Source organism: Myxocyprinus asiaticus, chromosome 40 (assembly GCF_019703515.2).
Source record: "Myxocyprinus asiaticus isolate MX2 ecotype Aquarium Trade chromosome 40, UBuf_Myxa_2, whole genome shotgun sequence".
Lineage (NCBI taxonomy): Eukaryota > Metazoa > Chordata > Actinopteri > Cypriniformes > Catostomidae > Myxocyprinus > Myxocyprinus asiaticus.
In genome coordinates, this window is record NC_059383.1 from 20420866 (window position 1) to 20436056 (window position 15191).

The window sequence follows — 15191 nt, forward strand, 5'->3', positions numbered from 1 at the left end:
TGCAGGGTGATATGGCTGCTGACTTTAAATCACTTTAATCAAGCGTACCATTTCCTCTCCACATGTTGTCAAGAAAAGAGCGTGTTTGATATAACAGTAGTATCAAAACATGTTTAAATAACCTAATAAACCCATATTTAAAGCAGAGTAGCAACTTCAGCTAAATCACAGCTTGCAACCACATCTGCAATTAAACATTGCATGTGCTGGGTATAAAAATAGCCACATAAAACCAGGTTCATTAAGAAATATTTCACAATAGCGAAAAATACTTCAAATATGCTAGTTCAACTGAAAATGGTAGCATCTTTTTTTGCTTATATGACAAAGCAAAATGTTAGCATACTGAAACTTTGTCTCTGACTGTCAAATATTCAGAATTTGAACAGCACTTTCTTAATCAGTATTTTTGTCATGTTTTCGAGTAAAAATATATCAACATCCTAAAATATATTTACGTGAGAAGCAAAATGAAATATATTAAGGGTTCTTTAAAAAATAAAAAATAAAAATAAAAAATAAAAAAAATAAGTGATATTCAAACTTTAAAAATAAAATTAAAAAATGTACCAGTTGGGTGAGAAATATAAATAATTAAATTATCTTATGTCATTTTGCTTCTCAAGTAAGTGTGTCTAGTTAGAAGGATGTTGAGATATTTTACTGGAAAACAAAATAACAATACTGATTAAGAAAAAAAATATTGCAGTGAAAGCATGAACAAAAAGTTTGATGGTACCCTAAAGCTGACTTGACAACTTGGCCAATTTTATGTAATGAAGGTCTTCCCACTCGTGTGCAAAACACTGATACATTTTTCCAACATGAACCGAAACACTTCCTCATGTTAATATAAAATGAATCATAATAAATAAACCATGCAAAACTAACTAGCATAGGGATATGCCCTTTTAAATGTGCTGTATACTTCCTGGCATGAGGATATACCTTTTAAGTAGAAGTGTGCTAAATTTGAGAGCCAGCCCTAACAATAACACACTAACAAACAATATTCACACATATGCATTGTTACGGATAGCAAAGTATGTTTTCGAGGAACAGTTGATATCTATAGCCTCTCTATATCTATATTCTCTCGTGGCTCGACAAGATGTGTGATTCAGCCTTGGTGGAGTGCCATGGCCGATGTGCCACTCGCATACTGCTTATCAGATAACATTCAGCAGCACAGCAGTATAATATCCAAAATAGGTACATGATATGTAAATTTATGATTCATCTCTTAAAACCCCCCTTTCATTTTAGTTTCCTCTCCCTCTTGTTAACTTTTCTTTTTTACTTTTTCTTTTTTATTAATATAGTACCAGAATAATAAACTAGAAATAACAGGTATTCCAAAGAGTAAAGTAACTAAGGTTGAAAATGATATAAAAAAATATTAATTGGATTACTGCATTAAAAATCATGGATGTAGATAGAGGTTGCGAAAATATGATGACAACCTAAAGTTATTATTTTAAAGTTATTAAAAATTATACACAATCATTGAAGTATACTCGGCGTCAAACATCCTTACCATAGTTAAATGCTGATATTTTACAGTTATTGAATAAAGGGATATTGCGTTAAAAAAATCCTTGCTTACAAAAATCAAGTGGATATTTTTAGTTTTAAATTGTTGAGAAATAAGGTTGTTAGTCAATTGCGAAAAGCAAAGACTACCTACTTTATGCATTTGATAGCGGAAGCTGAGGGAAGAAGTTCATCTCTCTGGAAGCACCTTAATAATTTAACCAAACGTGAGTGTAAACAGAGAAAAGTTGTATATAAGGAGTTGAATATAAATGGAAGGATATGTACGGAGAGTAGTAAAATTGTAAATTAATTTAATAATTATTTTATTAAATCAGTAGAAGAACTTACTTTAATTTTTAAATTAGTACAATTACCAAAAGTATTAAAAATATATATACATTCCTCCTTTTCTGATAAAGCCTATAAAACATTTGATAAATGTATTTATTGGAAAGGAAAAATTACAGTTGTTATAATCCCAAAAAGTGGGGGCAGCTAATAAAGTTGAGAATTATAGACCAATTTCAATACTTCCAGTTGTTTTGAAAATTATTAGCTGAACAACTAATTATTTATATGGAAACAAATCAGCTTCTTCACCCCAAACAGTTTGGTTTTAGACCTAAGTACTCAACAGAAATGACAAATTGCTATCTTACAGAATTTATAAAAGAGGCCTTGGATAAAGGTAATGTAGTAGGCGCAGTGTTTTTGGATCTAAAAAAGGCGTTTGATACTGTAAATCATGACATATTAATACATAAATTAAAAAGGTTTAATTTCTCTGTGCAGGCAGTAAACTGGTTTAGTTCATATTTAGAGTTCCGAGAGCAGTGTTCAAATAGATGGTGAAAGGTCTTCTTGTCAAAGTATCAAAATGGGTATTCCTCAAGGGTCAATACTGGGACCATTTCTTTTTACATTATATATTAACGATTTACCAGAATGTTGTACGAACACTGAATGTCAAATGTATGCAGATGATACCGTTATCTATGTATCAGCAAAGACTCCAATTAAGGCAGACATATTATTAACAAATTAAATGACTGAAGTGGATGCAAAATAATTGTTTGTCACTGAAATACATGAAAACTGTTTCAATGTGTTTCTCATTTAGAAAGAAAACAATAGATTATTTTATTATTACAATTGATCAAAAGGAAAGAAAGTTAATGATTTTACATTTTTAGGTGTTATTTTGGACTCCCAATTAAAGTTTGATCAACATATAAAAAAACTGTGTAAAACCAAACTTTTCAAGTTTTTTCGCATAAGACCTAATATACCTATTAAAGCAGCCAAGTTATATGTGCATGCAATGATTTTTTCACAATTATCATATTGTGTGACTGTTTGGAGTCAGGCTCCTCAATCAGTTATCAAACCAATAGTGTTTATAAATAAACAAGTTTTAAAAATAATGGATCAGAAACCAATGAAATGGCATCATTGTATAATTATAAAAAAACATAGTCTACTTAGTTTTGAGAATTTTATATGTTTTTCATTTTTTAAATGCATAAATAATTGGCTCCGGAAATTATTTCTCAATTAATAACAAAACAAGAGGAAATGGGAATTACTACAAGGGGTGCAACAAGTCATAATAGTAGTGCACCAAGAAGTAAAACAGCCTTTGGACAGTCATCATTCTCAGTAAAAGGTGTACAATTATGGAATAATTTACCAATAGAAAATAAAAGACAAACAGAATTGAAAAGATTCAATAAAACTATTAAAATTAATTTTTTTTTTTTATTGCTTAAACAGAGCCAATTTTGTGAACATTGATGGTTTTATTTAGTGTTTATACAATTGTGTATTTTGCTATGTATTTATATTGTCAACTATATATTGTATTATTGTATTTCATATTTTATGATTGTTTGCTGTTTGTTAGATTTCTTAAAACTCAAAACATGTGTAGCAAAGTTATTCTGTATTGTCCCTGTCAAATAAACCAATAAATAAAAATAGACAAGGTAAGTACAATTTAATAGTCTTCAGAGATATGCCTCTCCATCCTCACAGACTGGGAATACACAGTGGCACATATTCAAACCTTTGTAGTTCCTATCAAGCCACACTTATTTAACAGACTGAATAAAGCCTGACCACTGTGTATAGCTCACAATCACAAAACTGAGCAGAGATGTCAAGGAATCGGAATAATTTACAAATATTCATGCAATGTGACTAAAACAAAATGTGGTTTTATCACACTGAGAGAGACGATTCAGTCAGACACAATGACAGAATGTCATAAGCATGTGTGGCCTTGGCAGTCACTTTCATAGTGCATACGCCAAGTACAGCTGCATAACAACATCACTTCAAAATTGTGCATATAGTTAAAAAAACTTCAAAAGCCTTTTGATTTATAATTTTTTTTACATTTATTTTTAGTGTAAATCACACAGTTTATTAGAACTGCCTATTCTATATTCTCAGCTGAGTATGTACGTTGTTTCTACAAAGGGACAATTCACCCAAAAATGTAAATTCTGTTGCAATTTTCTCACCCTCATGTTGTTCTAAATCTGCATGATTTTTTTTTTCTTCTTATGAGGAACACAAAAGGAGATGTTAGGCAGAATGTTCCGTGTCAGTCACCATTCAATTTCATTTTATGCAAAAAAGTTGCAATGAATGTGAATGTTGACTGAAGCAAACATTCATTTCAGTGTTCAACCAAGAAGAAAAAAGTGATACCAGTTATAGTGATACAGTGATACATTTTTTACATTTTCATTAGACTACATCATTATGATTTCGCACTTTTCATGTCATTTCACATCAGAGCCTGAGCTAAATCAGAACTCAGTTAAATTTAGCCAAAAGATGTTAAATCAAACCAGAACAAGAGAACTGCACACGGGATTCAACTGTCTTCAGTCTCAGGAGACCCTATACAAAACTTCTCCCGGGAACTCACTTTTTTTTCACAGCTGTGCTGTGTGTCCGTAGACACAGCACAGATGATTAGCATCATTCGAAGACACTGTAGTACATGCCACACAATTTGACGTATTTCTGTGACCACATACAGGAGAGAAAACAACAGGCTATACAATTTTATGTCTTACACAAGCCTATGTTAGATTACACCTGTGTTTGTATTGGGAGGTCAAGCGTGTCGAAAGACAGAAATTAGGACCACATAAAAGCCTATGTTGCATTGCGGAACACAATACTCTCTCTTTCCGAACCCCTGCAAATTAAGCATCTGGGCGACAGAGAAAGACTCAGACATGTCTGTAAATATGGGGGAAGTTGTGCGTGTTGGAGAAAGAAAGACAACAGAATAATATGCCCAATTAAATATCTCAAATATATATATGAGAATATATATAAATATATACTGTATATATACAGTGCATTCAGAAAGTATTCAGACCCCTTCATTTTTTTCACATTTTTGTTGCAGCCTTATGCAAAAATGCTTTAAAGAATTTTTTTTCACATCAATCTACATGCCATACTCCATAATGACAAAGCAAAAACCAGATTTTTGATGACTTTGACACTTGAAATGTAGCTCAGGGTGCATCCCATTTTTTCTGGATCATCTTTGAGATGTTTCTACACTTTGATTAGAATCCACCTGTGGCAAATTAAATTGATTGGACATGATTTGGAAAGGCACACACCTGTCTGTATAAGGTCTCACAACTGAAAATGCATATCAGAGCAAAAACCAAACCATGAGGTTAAAGGAACTGCCTGCAGAGCTCAGAGACAGGATTGTGTCAATGCAGAGATCTGGGGAAGGCTACCAAAAAAATCTCGGCTGCATTTAAGGTCCCCAAGAACACAGTGGCCTCCATAATTCTTTAACGGAAGAAGTTTGGAACGACCAGGACTCTTCCTAGAGCTGGCCGTCTGGCCAAACTGAGCAATCGGGGGAGAAGGGCCTTGGTAAGACAGGTGAACAAGAACCCGATGGTCACTCTGGTTGAGCTCCAGAGATCATGTGTGGAGATGGGAGAAACTTGCAGAAGGACAACCATCACTGCAACACTCCACCGATCTGGGCTTTATGGCACAGTGGCCAGACAGAAGCCTCTCCTCAGTGCAAGACACAAAAAGCACCTTAAGGACTCTCAGACTGTGAGAAACAAGATTCTCTGGTCTGATGAAACAAAGCTTGAACTATTTGACCTCAGTTCCAAGCATCATATCTGGAGGAAACCAGGCACCGCTCATCACCTGCGCAATACCATCCCAATGGTGAAGCATGGTGGTGGTAGCATCATGCTGTGGGGGTGTTTTTCAGTGGCAGGGACAGCAGGATTGGTCAGGGTTGAAGGAAAGCTGAATGCAGCAAAATACAGAGATATCCTTAATGAAAACCTAGTCCAGAGCGCTCAGGACCTCAGACAGGGCAGAAGGTTCACCTTCCATAAGGACAATGACCCTAAGCACACAGTAAAGACAATGCAAGAGTCGCTTAGGGACAACTCTGTAAATGTCCTTGAGTAGCTCAGCCAGATCCCGGACTTGAACCCAAACAAACATCTCTGGAGAGACCTGAAAATGGCTGTCTACCGATGGTCCCCATTCAACCTGACAGAGCTGAGAGGATCTGCAGAGAAGAATGGCAGAATATCCCTAAATCCAGGTGTGCAAAGCTTGTCTCATCATACACAAAAAAACCTGAGGCTATAATTGCTGCCAAAGGTGCTTCAACTAAGTACTGAGTTAAGGGTCTTAAATACTTATGTCAATGTGAGTTTTTTTTTTTTTAATAAATTTGCAAAGTTATCAAAAATGTAGATTGATGTGAAAAATAAATAATTTAAAGCATTTTAGCATAAGGCTGCAACATAACAAAATGTGAAAAAATGAAGGGGTCTGAATACTTTCTGAATGCACTGTATATATACACCGATCAACCACAACATTAAAACCACCTGCCTAATATTGTGTAGGTCCCCCTTGTGCCGCCAAAACAGAGCCAACCCACATCTCAGAATAGCATTCTGAGACGCTATTCTTCTCACCACAATTGTACAGATGGGTTATATATATATATATATATATATATATATATATATATATATATTAATGAAATAAATTCATTAACACTTTATACAGTACTGTGCAAAAGTCTTAGGCACATAAGATGTTTCACAAAAGCAATTGTCTTAAGATGGTTATTTATATCTTCAGCTTTAGTGTGTCAATAGGAAATATAAATGTTAGACTCCCAAACATTACTTTTTCAAATAGAAAAGATTAGAATAGAAGAACAGGGAGCCCTGCAACAGATGTCATGACCCCCCAAAGCCCCCCATTGATCATCGTGTCAGTCATAAAGAGACAGAAGCAATTGAGACAGCCTAAATAGATAGAAGAATTGTAGCAAATTCTCCAAGAAGCTTGGAACATCCTATCTACCAACAACCAAGAAAAACCGTGTCCAGGTGTCCCTAGGAGAATTGGTGCTGTTTTAAAGGCAAAGGTGGTCACACCAAATATTGATTTAGCTTTTTTATGTTTACTGGACTTTCTATGACATTAAGTGATAAATGAAAACTATTTATGTCATTATTTTTGAAGACATCCTCACTATGCAACATTTTTCACAAGTGCCTAAAACTTTTGCACAGTATTGTATATTTATATAATTTCATGAGTCTCCCAAGTACTCAAAAACAGCTGCCATCTGAACTGTGAAAGTTCTTGACTTAAAATAGTGACTAAATAGTGTCTGAGGCTAACATTATGCCTAACATAGGGCCCATGATTTCACATCATGTGTATCGTGTGCGCTGTATGTGTAGATGACAGAGAGCAGAGCACATATTACCCTTGAAGCGCGATGCACATGCAGACTATATATTTATATAATTAAATCGCAGCTGTTTCAGGGTTCCCACTCTTTTCAAGGCACAATTTTCCAGGACCGTTCCAGGACATTATGTGCCCAAAGGGTGTACTAGGTAGCGATTATGATGTATATTGTGGTTATTGGATGGTTATTTTTCTGAATTCCATATTCGAGAGTTTGATAAAATGTTATTATCAAAATTGTGTCTAATGAAATGAATTCATTAAAACTTTATTCAAATGAAAATATAATAATTTGTTTTAGAAAATTAACATCTTCACAGCACAATCCAAAACACTGGAGATAATTATAGTAAATATTACATTACAATACAGTAGTAATATATTGTTGTCTTTCATGTTTCCATTTAAATCAAGCTTTTATTTTGGCATTTCTGTGTGTTTTTGATAGTAGAATCTCACCTCTGGATAAGCAATTAGGATTGCGATTTTAATGTAATTAACTGTTCATTCAAACGTTAATTCTCCTCACAAATATGTTATATTCCATGACATTCCGTGTTTTATACCTAATTAAATTTTAATGACTAGAATCAGGGATTCCGTCCAAACTATAGGGTCCTTCAGGTGGTTACCGTGGGGTAATCAGACTCCAATCATTGAATTATTGAAAATTAATTCACATGGTGTAAAGGCCACATCACCACACTACCACCTCGGGGTGTTAATTAATTTTCAAAAAATTCAGTCTTCCGACCATCGTCATAGTTTAAAATGTACAACTCTGCACAATGTTTTAGTAGTTATTACAGAAATGTTGTAATATACAGTTGTGCTCAAACGTTTGCATACCCTTGGAGAATTGGTCATATATGTACCATTTTTAAAGAAAACATGAGTGAGCAGGCAAAACACATTTCTTTTATTTCTTATGGGATTCATATTCAACTGTAGGGTATAACAGAATGGCACAATCATAAAACAAAACATGGCTACAATGAAAAAAAAAATGAAATGACCCCTGTTCAAAAGTCTGCATACCCTTTGTTCTTAATACTGTGTATTGCCCCCTTTAGCATCAATGACAGCATGCAGTCTTTTGTAATAGTTGTCTGTGAGGCCCCAAATTCTTGCAGGTGGTATAGCTGCCCATTCATCTTGGCAAAATGCCTCCAGGTCATGCAAATTCTTTGGTCGTCTTGCATGAACCGCACGTTTGAAATCTCCCCAGAGAGGCTCGATGATATTAAGGTCAGGAGGCTGTGATGGCCACTCCAGAACCTTCACCTTTTTCTGCTGTAACCACTGGAGGATCAACTTGGCCTTGTGCTTAGGGTCATTGTCTTGCTGGAAAGTCCAAGAGCATTCCATGCGCAGCTTTTGTGCAGAAGAATGCAAATTGTCTGCCAGTATTTTCTGATAACATGCTGCATTCATCTTGCCATCAATTTTCACAAGATTCCCGTGCCTTTAGAGCTCACACACCCCCAAAACATAAGTGAGCCACCACCATGCTTCACAGTGGGAATGGTATTCTTTTCACTTTAGGCCTTGTTTACCCCTCTCCAAACATAGCGCTTATGGTTGTGACCATAAAGCTCTATTTTGGTCTTGTCACTCCAAATTACAGTGTGCCAGAAGCTGTGAGGCATGTCAAGGTGTTGTCAGGCATATTGTAACCGGCTTTTTTGTGGCACTGGCACAGTAAAGGCTTCTTTCTGGCAGCTCGACCATACAGTTCATTTTTGTTCAAGTATCGTCGTATTGTGCTCCTTGAAACAACAACACTGTCTTTTTCCAGAGCAGCCTGTATTTCTCCTGAGGTTACCTGTGGGTTTTTCTTTGTATCCCGAACAATTCTGGCAGTTGCGGCTGAAATATTTCTTGGTCTACCTGACCTTGGCTTGGTATTAAGAGATCCCCGAATTTTCCACTTCTTAATAAGTGATTAAACAGTACTGACTGGCATTTTCAAGGCTTTGGATATCTTTTTCTATCCTTTTCCATCTTTATAGAGTTCCATTACCTTGTTACGCAGGTCTTTTGACAGTTCTTTTCCGCTCCCCAAGGCTCCGTATCTAGCCTGCTCAGTGCATCCACGTGATTGCCATTTAAACCTGTGTGTGTCACCTTGTGTGTCTGTAACAAGGCCAAACATTCAAGGGTATGTAAACTTTTGATCAGGGCCATTTGGGTGATTTCTGTAATCATTATGATTTAAAAAGGAGCCAAACAACTATGTGATGATAAATGGCTTCATATGATCACTATCCTTAAATAAAAGACAGTTTTTTTGCATGGTCAGTTTTTATTTTCAAAATCATATTTTCAAAGTAAATGCCAAAATTTCACAATTTCTGCCAGGGTATGCAAACGTTTGAGCACAACTGTATATACAGGGTTGGGAGGATTACTTTTGAAATGTATTCCACTACAGATTACAGAATACATACTGTAAAATGTAATTTGTAACGTATTCCATTAGATTACTCAAGATCAAAACGTATTCTAAATACTTTGGATTACTTCTTCAGCACTGGTAGATTTTTTAACTTGTTTTTACTATAAAAACTCTGCCAGTACAGTAAGACAAAATACACGTTAAAAATACATTCTCTGAAAAACCTAAATATCTTATGCAGTGTTGTTTCTAAAACAAGATAAATCAAATTGATCTTATTTTAAGGATTTTTTTAGATATTTTTACAGGAAAACAATATACATTTTATTATCAAGAATACCATTTTTGCCCTAATATCAAAGGTCTTACTAGAAAAAAAGAAATTATGATCCAACGTGAATTTTCATTCTTTCTTTCTTTTTTCTTTTTTTTTTTCTCCCAATTTGGAATGCCCAAATCCCAATGTGCTTTTAAGCAGAAATAAATAAAAAGGAATCTAGAAACAGATTGCAGATTGCATAGGACCCTATTATCTCCTTTTGTGTTCCATGGAAATAAAATAATGAGATGTGTTTGGAACAATATGAGTGCGAGTAAACGACTACAGAATTCTTATTTTTGGATGAACTTCCCTTTAAGCTGGTAGGTGTATTTTGGAACATGGTAGCTGGTTTCTAGCTGGTATAAGCTGGTAATGAGCTGGTCCAAGCTGGTCCAAGCTAGCTGACCAGGTACCATGTCCCAAAAACTAGCATAACCTTAAACTGGTACTGTATAACCATCTTAAGCTGAATTTTCCAGCATAGTAGTGGAAAAGGAGGAATATAAATGTTCCAGAAGCTCAAATAGAGAACATGGTGCTAGCAACGTCAAGGTCATGGGTTCGATTCCAAGGGAGTGCACATTTTAGATACAAATGCACAGTAAGTTGCTTTGGATAAAGTATAAAGAATAAAGATGCCAAAAGAATAAATCTATTGAAATACAGATTGAATAGACATTAGCTGCTATAAGAAGTGTTAATCATCCCATTATAAAGCTGCATTGTGAGTATGTAACCAAGCAAAAAGGATTTGTCTCTCTCTCCAGTTGTGTCTCCCTCCTCGACCTCAGTGTCAGACTGCAGTGACAAGCTGTGACTTGCAGTAGCACAGAGTGGAATACAAGAGCTCAGAAGCGCGCATGTCAGCCCCCATTCAAGACAATCTCACCACTGACGTTTCAAATGTTTCACTGCATTGACTGGTCTCCCTGTACCACATACCACTGAAGAACCACAAAAACAGCAGCTGTAGCACAAGTGGAGGGAATCAGCACCAGTGCAGCCTCTATTAGCAAACCCTTGAAAATTGCTTGAGTTGTGGGCAAATAGGGAGGTAGCCCACTAGTCAACTGAATCTTGGCAACAATGTAACTCATTAGGCCACAATATGCAGAAATCAGATGAGTGGTGTAGGTTGAGAGGTGCTGAGAAAGCTGCTACTCATAACTCAAGAAAAGAGTAGGAGTTCACTGAGAACTGACTGGGGCTCTGCCTTGCACGCAACATACACATTAATGCAACAATTATGCACCTATGCCACAAAAGCCAGATATGCTGCTACACGCTAACTGCTTTAGGAAGTCCACCAGTGTGACAAACTTATGCAGCGAGCTTTGACAAGGCATGGGAAGAGATTCTTTCAAATGTCTCACACTCGCCTCACACCCAAGACCCCCCTCCTTTCACAGGAACGCACACGCACACACACACACACACACACACACACACACACACACACCTTGCGTGTGTTTTCTATTTACCTTCTATGGAATCCCTGCTCTCCTTGCGTCCTTTTTTTCCACCCCTCTTTTTCCCGTTCCGTTCCCTCTTCTTGCCCTCTGACATCATGTCAGCACCAAACCAAAAGAGAAAAAAAATTTCAATCCACAATGGAAAGAAAATACAGATAGTCCAACGGGGAGTGTGTGACTGGCGCACTTGAGACTCTAAGCTTGTCAGAGCACTCGGGCTCCTATATACACTCCCTCACATCACACTGGGAACACCTCCTTGTTGGGAAGAAAGGGAGGGAGCAAAAGGAGGCATTTCCCATTGCTGTCAGGCAATTAACTGTTCCTTGCCTGGATCCTCCGGATAAGTGCAGTCTCTTCCAGGCCCTGGAGCTGGTACTTGGAGACATCTCTGTGCCCAGGCCCTCCCAGCTCACCTGCTCACCTTCGCTCTGTCCTTTTTCACTGCTCTTCCTCAGTCTCAGTGTAGCAGGAGGGCAAAAAGCTGAATCCACCTCTCCGGCTGACCTCTAAAGCTAACCCCTGGCTGCTCTCTGCCTGACACAGTGCCCCTTGCACCCCCAGAGAAGTACACAAACACTCACACCAACATAATTCCACAAAACCGCTCACCCATTCAAAAGCATTCAATGACACAGCAGCAAAAATAAGAAGGTCAACATCTCATTATTCTATTGCTGTTTCATTTCCACTGTTTTAGATTTCTAGAAAAGTATTCTATTAAAATGATACACCTCTCCAGCCTATTGTGTCCCCCAATGTCCCTCTCTTACTCTCCTGCTCTGTGTCTCTTTACTCCCAATCTCCCATTCTCTACTGAAAGCGAGTCACAACACGTCCCTGATAGTGTCTCTCCCTGCTAGCGTGTCGTCAGGAATCCCAGCAGTGAGCATGCAAACACAGCATGGGAACCCAGCGAGAGCTGACAAACTCCCCTACCCCTCTTATGTTAGGTGTTAAAACAGAAATATGAGGCCACATCAAGCTTCACATTCACTTCTATTGATAAAAAGAAAGAGCGGACAGATGGATGGACGAAAGAAAGAAAGAAAGAAAGAAAGAAAGAAAGAAGGAATCTGGATTAAATCTTGCTGTCCCACATTAAAATGGTCCATCCAAAAGCCCTAGGCACTGATTGGCTAGAAGGCAGTCACATGATTTTAGTGATGAAAAGAATCTATCATCAATTTTGCACATAATGCAGTATCAACATCTCTCTACCTCCACCACCAAACAAAAAATGTTACGGGGGAGGATATAGGCTTGGACTGGAAAAACAGTAAAAATGCAGCTAATATGGCAACAGAATTGGAAAGAATCATTTGTGAACAAAAGAGTGAGAAAGAGGTACTGTAGGCAGAAGTGTAATTCTGCACAGGTGAGCTTTACAATGTGAAGTAGGACAGGCCAACAAATACAGATCATACCACCACAACACATTGACTTCCGCTGTCTGTCTTTTCTCCATTGACTAATGCTGACAGTTCACTGTTCTGAATTAAGTACTTCAGAAAATCACCTACAGGTTATGTCATGTTGGGGCCCAAGAGGAGTGCAATTTTCAAACAACGAACCATGATGATATATTTGAAGAATTAATGCAGTGGCCCCACAAAGTATTTGGACACTAAAGCCACACTTAAAAAAAATATATGAATGTCATTGCATTTTCAGTGGCATTTATTTTAAACATATAGCACAAGCACAATTTTCAAGAAATTTCCCAAAAAGAAGTTAGTGTAGAAAGTATAAAACAATAGATGTACTGATCACATTTAAGACAATTTGGACACCTTTTGGTTGTCAAATGTTAGTGAAACATGTTCATAGTTATTGTGATGAACAGCACCAGTGTTTTCTCAGCTAGGTTATCTGTAAACTTGAGCAGAACTGACTTCAGAAAGTACATCCACTAAAAATCACCTTGGTGAAAAGAAAAAGCAAAAATAGCTCAAAAACGTTAAAGGGATAGTTCACCCAAAAATACAAATTCTCTCATTTACTCACCCTCATGCCATCCCAGATGTGTATGACTTTCTTTCTTCAAAAGAACACAAATACATTTTTTAAGAAAATGTTTAGAAGAATATTTCAGCTCTGTAGGTCCATTCAATGCAAGTGAATGGGTGCCAAAAATGTTGACACTCCAAAAAGCACATACATGCATTATAAAAGTAATCCATATGACTCCAGTGTTTTAATCCATATCCTCAGAAGTGATATGATAGGTGTGGGTGAGAAATGGATCAATATTTAAGTCCTTTTTTACAGTAAATTCTCCTCCCTGCCCAGTAGGGGGCGATATGCACGAAGAATGATAATCACCAAAAGCAGAAGAAGAAGAATGTAAAAGTAATCTGTTCTCACCCACACCTATCATATTGCTTCTGAAAACACTGGTTTACCCACTAGAGTCATATGGATTACTTTAATGCTGAATTATGTGATTTGTTTGAGCTTCAAAATTTTGCCATCCATTCACTTGCATTTTATGGACCAAAAGAGCTGAGAAATTCTTCTAAAAATCTTCATTTGAGTTCAGCAGACGAAAGAAAGTCATACATATGGGATGGCATGAGGGCGAGTAAATGATGAGAGAATTAACATTTTTGGGTGAACTATTCCTAGCTAGTTCTGAGAAAAGGTATCCACTTTCCACTTCCAGCAGCCCAAATGAAGTGAGTGCTAACAAAGCCCACATAACACTAATGTTGACGACCAGAGTGTTTAAAAAGTTCAAAGCCCTATGATAGGACGTGGTATTGTTGTGCCTTTAAGCAGGGCACTGAAGCTCAGATAAGGGACATAAGATACAGTATCAAAAGTGTCTATATAAGGGCTTCCTCAAAACAAACTCTTGTTGCCATTCTAATCACGCAAGACGCACTGATGCCAGCATCTGTCTGATATGATGTCATTCTGTAAATAAACCTCTCATCATGAGCGCATCACAATAAAACAAACGTATTCCATCATCTCAACAACAGGGCTCGACAATAAGGACTGCCCAATGGCCCGGGGCCAGTGAGAGAGAGATTTGGGCCAGTTGCTAGAACTGTCACTTGCCCGATCGGGCCAGTGCTGCATTTATAACATTAGTGCACGAAAACAACAAGTGAGAGAGAGCACAGAAATTATACTGAGCGAATGAAATATTCTAACCGACAAGCCAGTGCGACTCTATTTAGCTCGCAAAGATGCACAAGCGCATAATATACTGGACGCGCCAAGGCACGGTCGCACGCAGACACTGAGTGCACTCTCCTAGTACTGTCCTCGCTCTTTTCCAAGTGTCTTAGCAGCAGCTATCACCAATGTGTAGAAAATAGAAGGGAAAAAAAACCCACTTAATGAATTTCATAGCGGGATTGCACGTCTTGCGCAACATTTTAAGTATCCCCGCACATTCCATGTTCACAGTGCGTGAAATCCCCACATTTTCCTTTTTACATGTTGGTGAAAAGCAGTAATCCACACATTGCAACACAAGAAATCAACAGTTTCTTTATATAGGACTGAAAATCCATGTCTCTCCATGCATATGTCTCATCATCATCTCTCTCCGTGCAGCGTAGACTGTTTAACATGCATGTGCTCTCGTAAAGGGACAGAGCACTAGTTTTAATCCCACTGTAAAAAACAAACACATTTTCTCGCATTAATT

The 15191-nt window shown here is 37.1% G+C and overlaps 1 protein-coding gene across 11 annotated transcripts in view; it reads right to left on the minus strand.

The window, feature by feature from the left end:
• Positions 1–11710, minus strand: part of LOC127431257 (pro-neuregulin-2, membrane-bound isoform-like) — a 108980-nt gene extending 97270 nt beyond the window's left edge. For all 11 annotated transcript variants that reach the window (XM_051681627.1, XM_051681626.1, XM_051681624.1 and 8 more), the window contains exon 1: positions 11537–11710. In XM_051681627.1, coding sequence (XP_051537587.1) covers positions 11537–11624 — 88 coding nt within the window. In that variant the 5' untranslated portion in view covers positions 11625–11710. The remainder of the gene's footprint in view (positions 1–11536) is intronic.
• Between the last annotated feature and the right edge of the window lie 3481 nt (positions 11711–15191).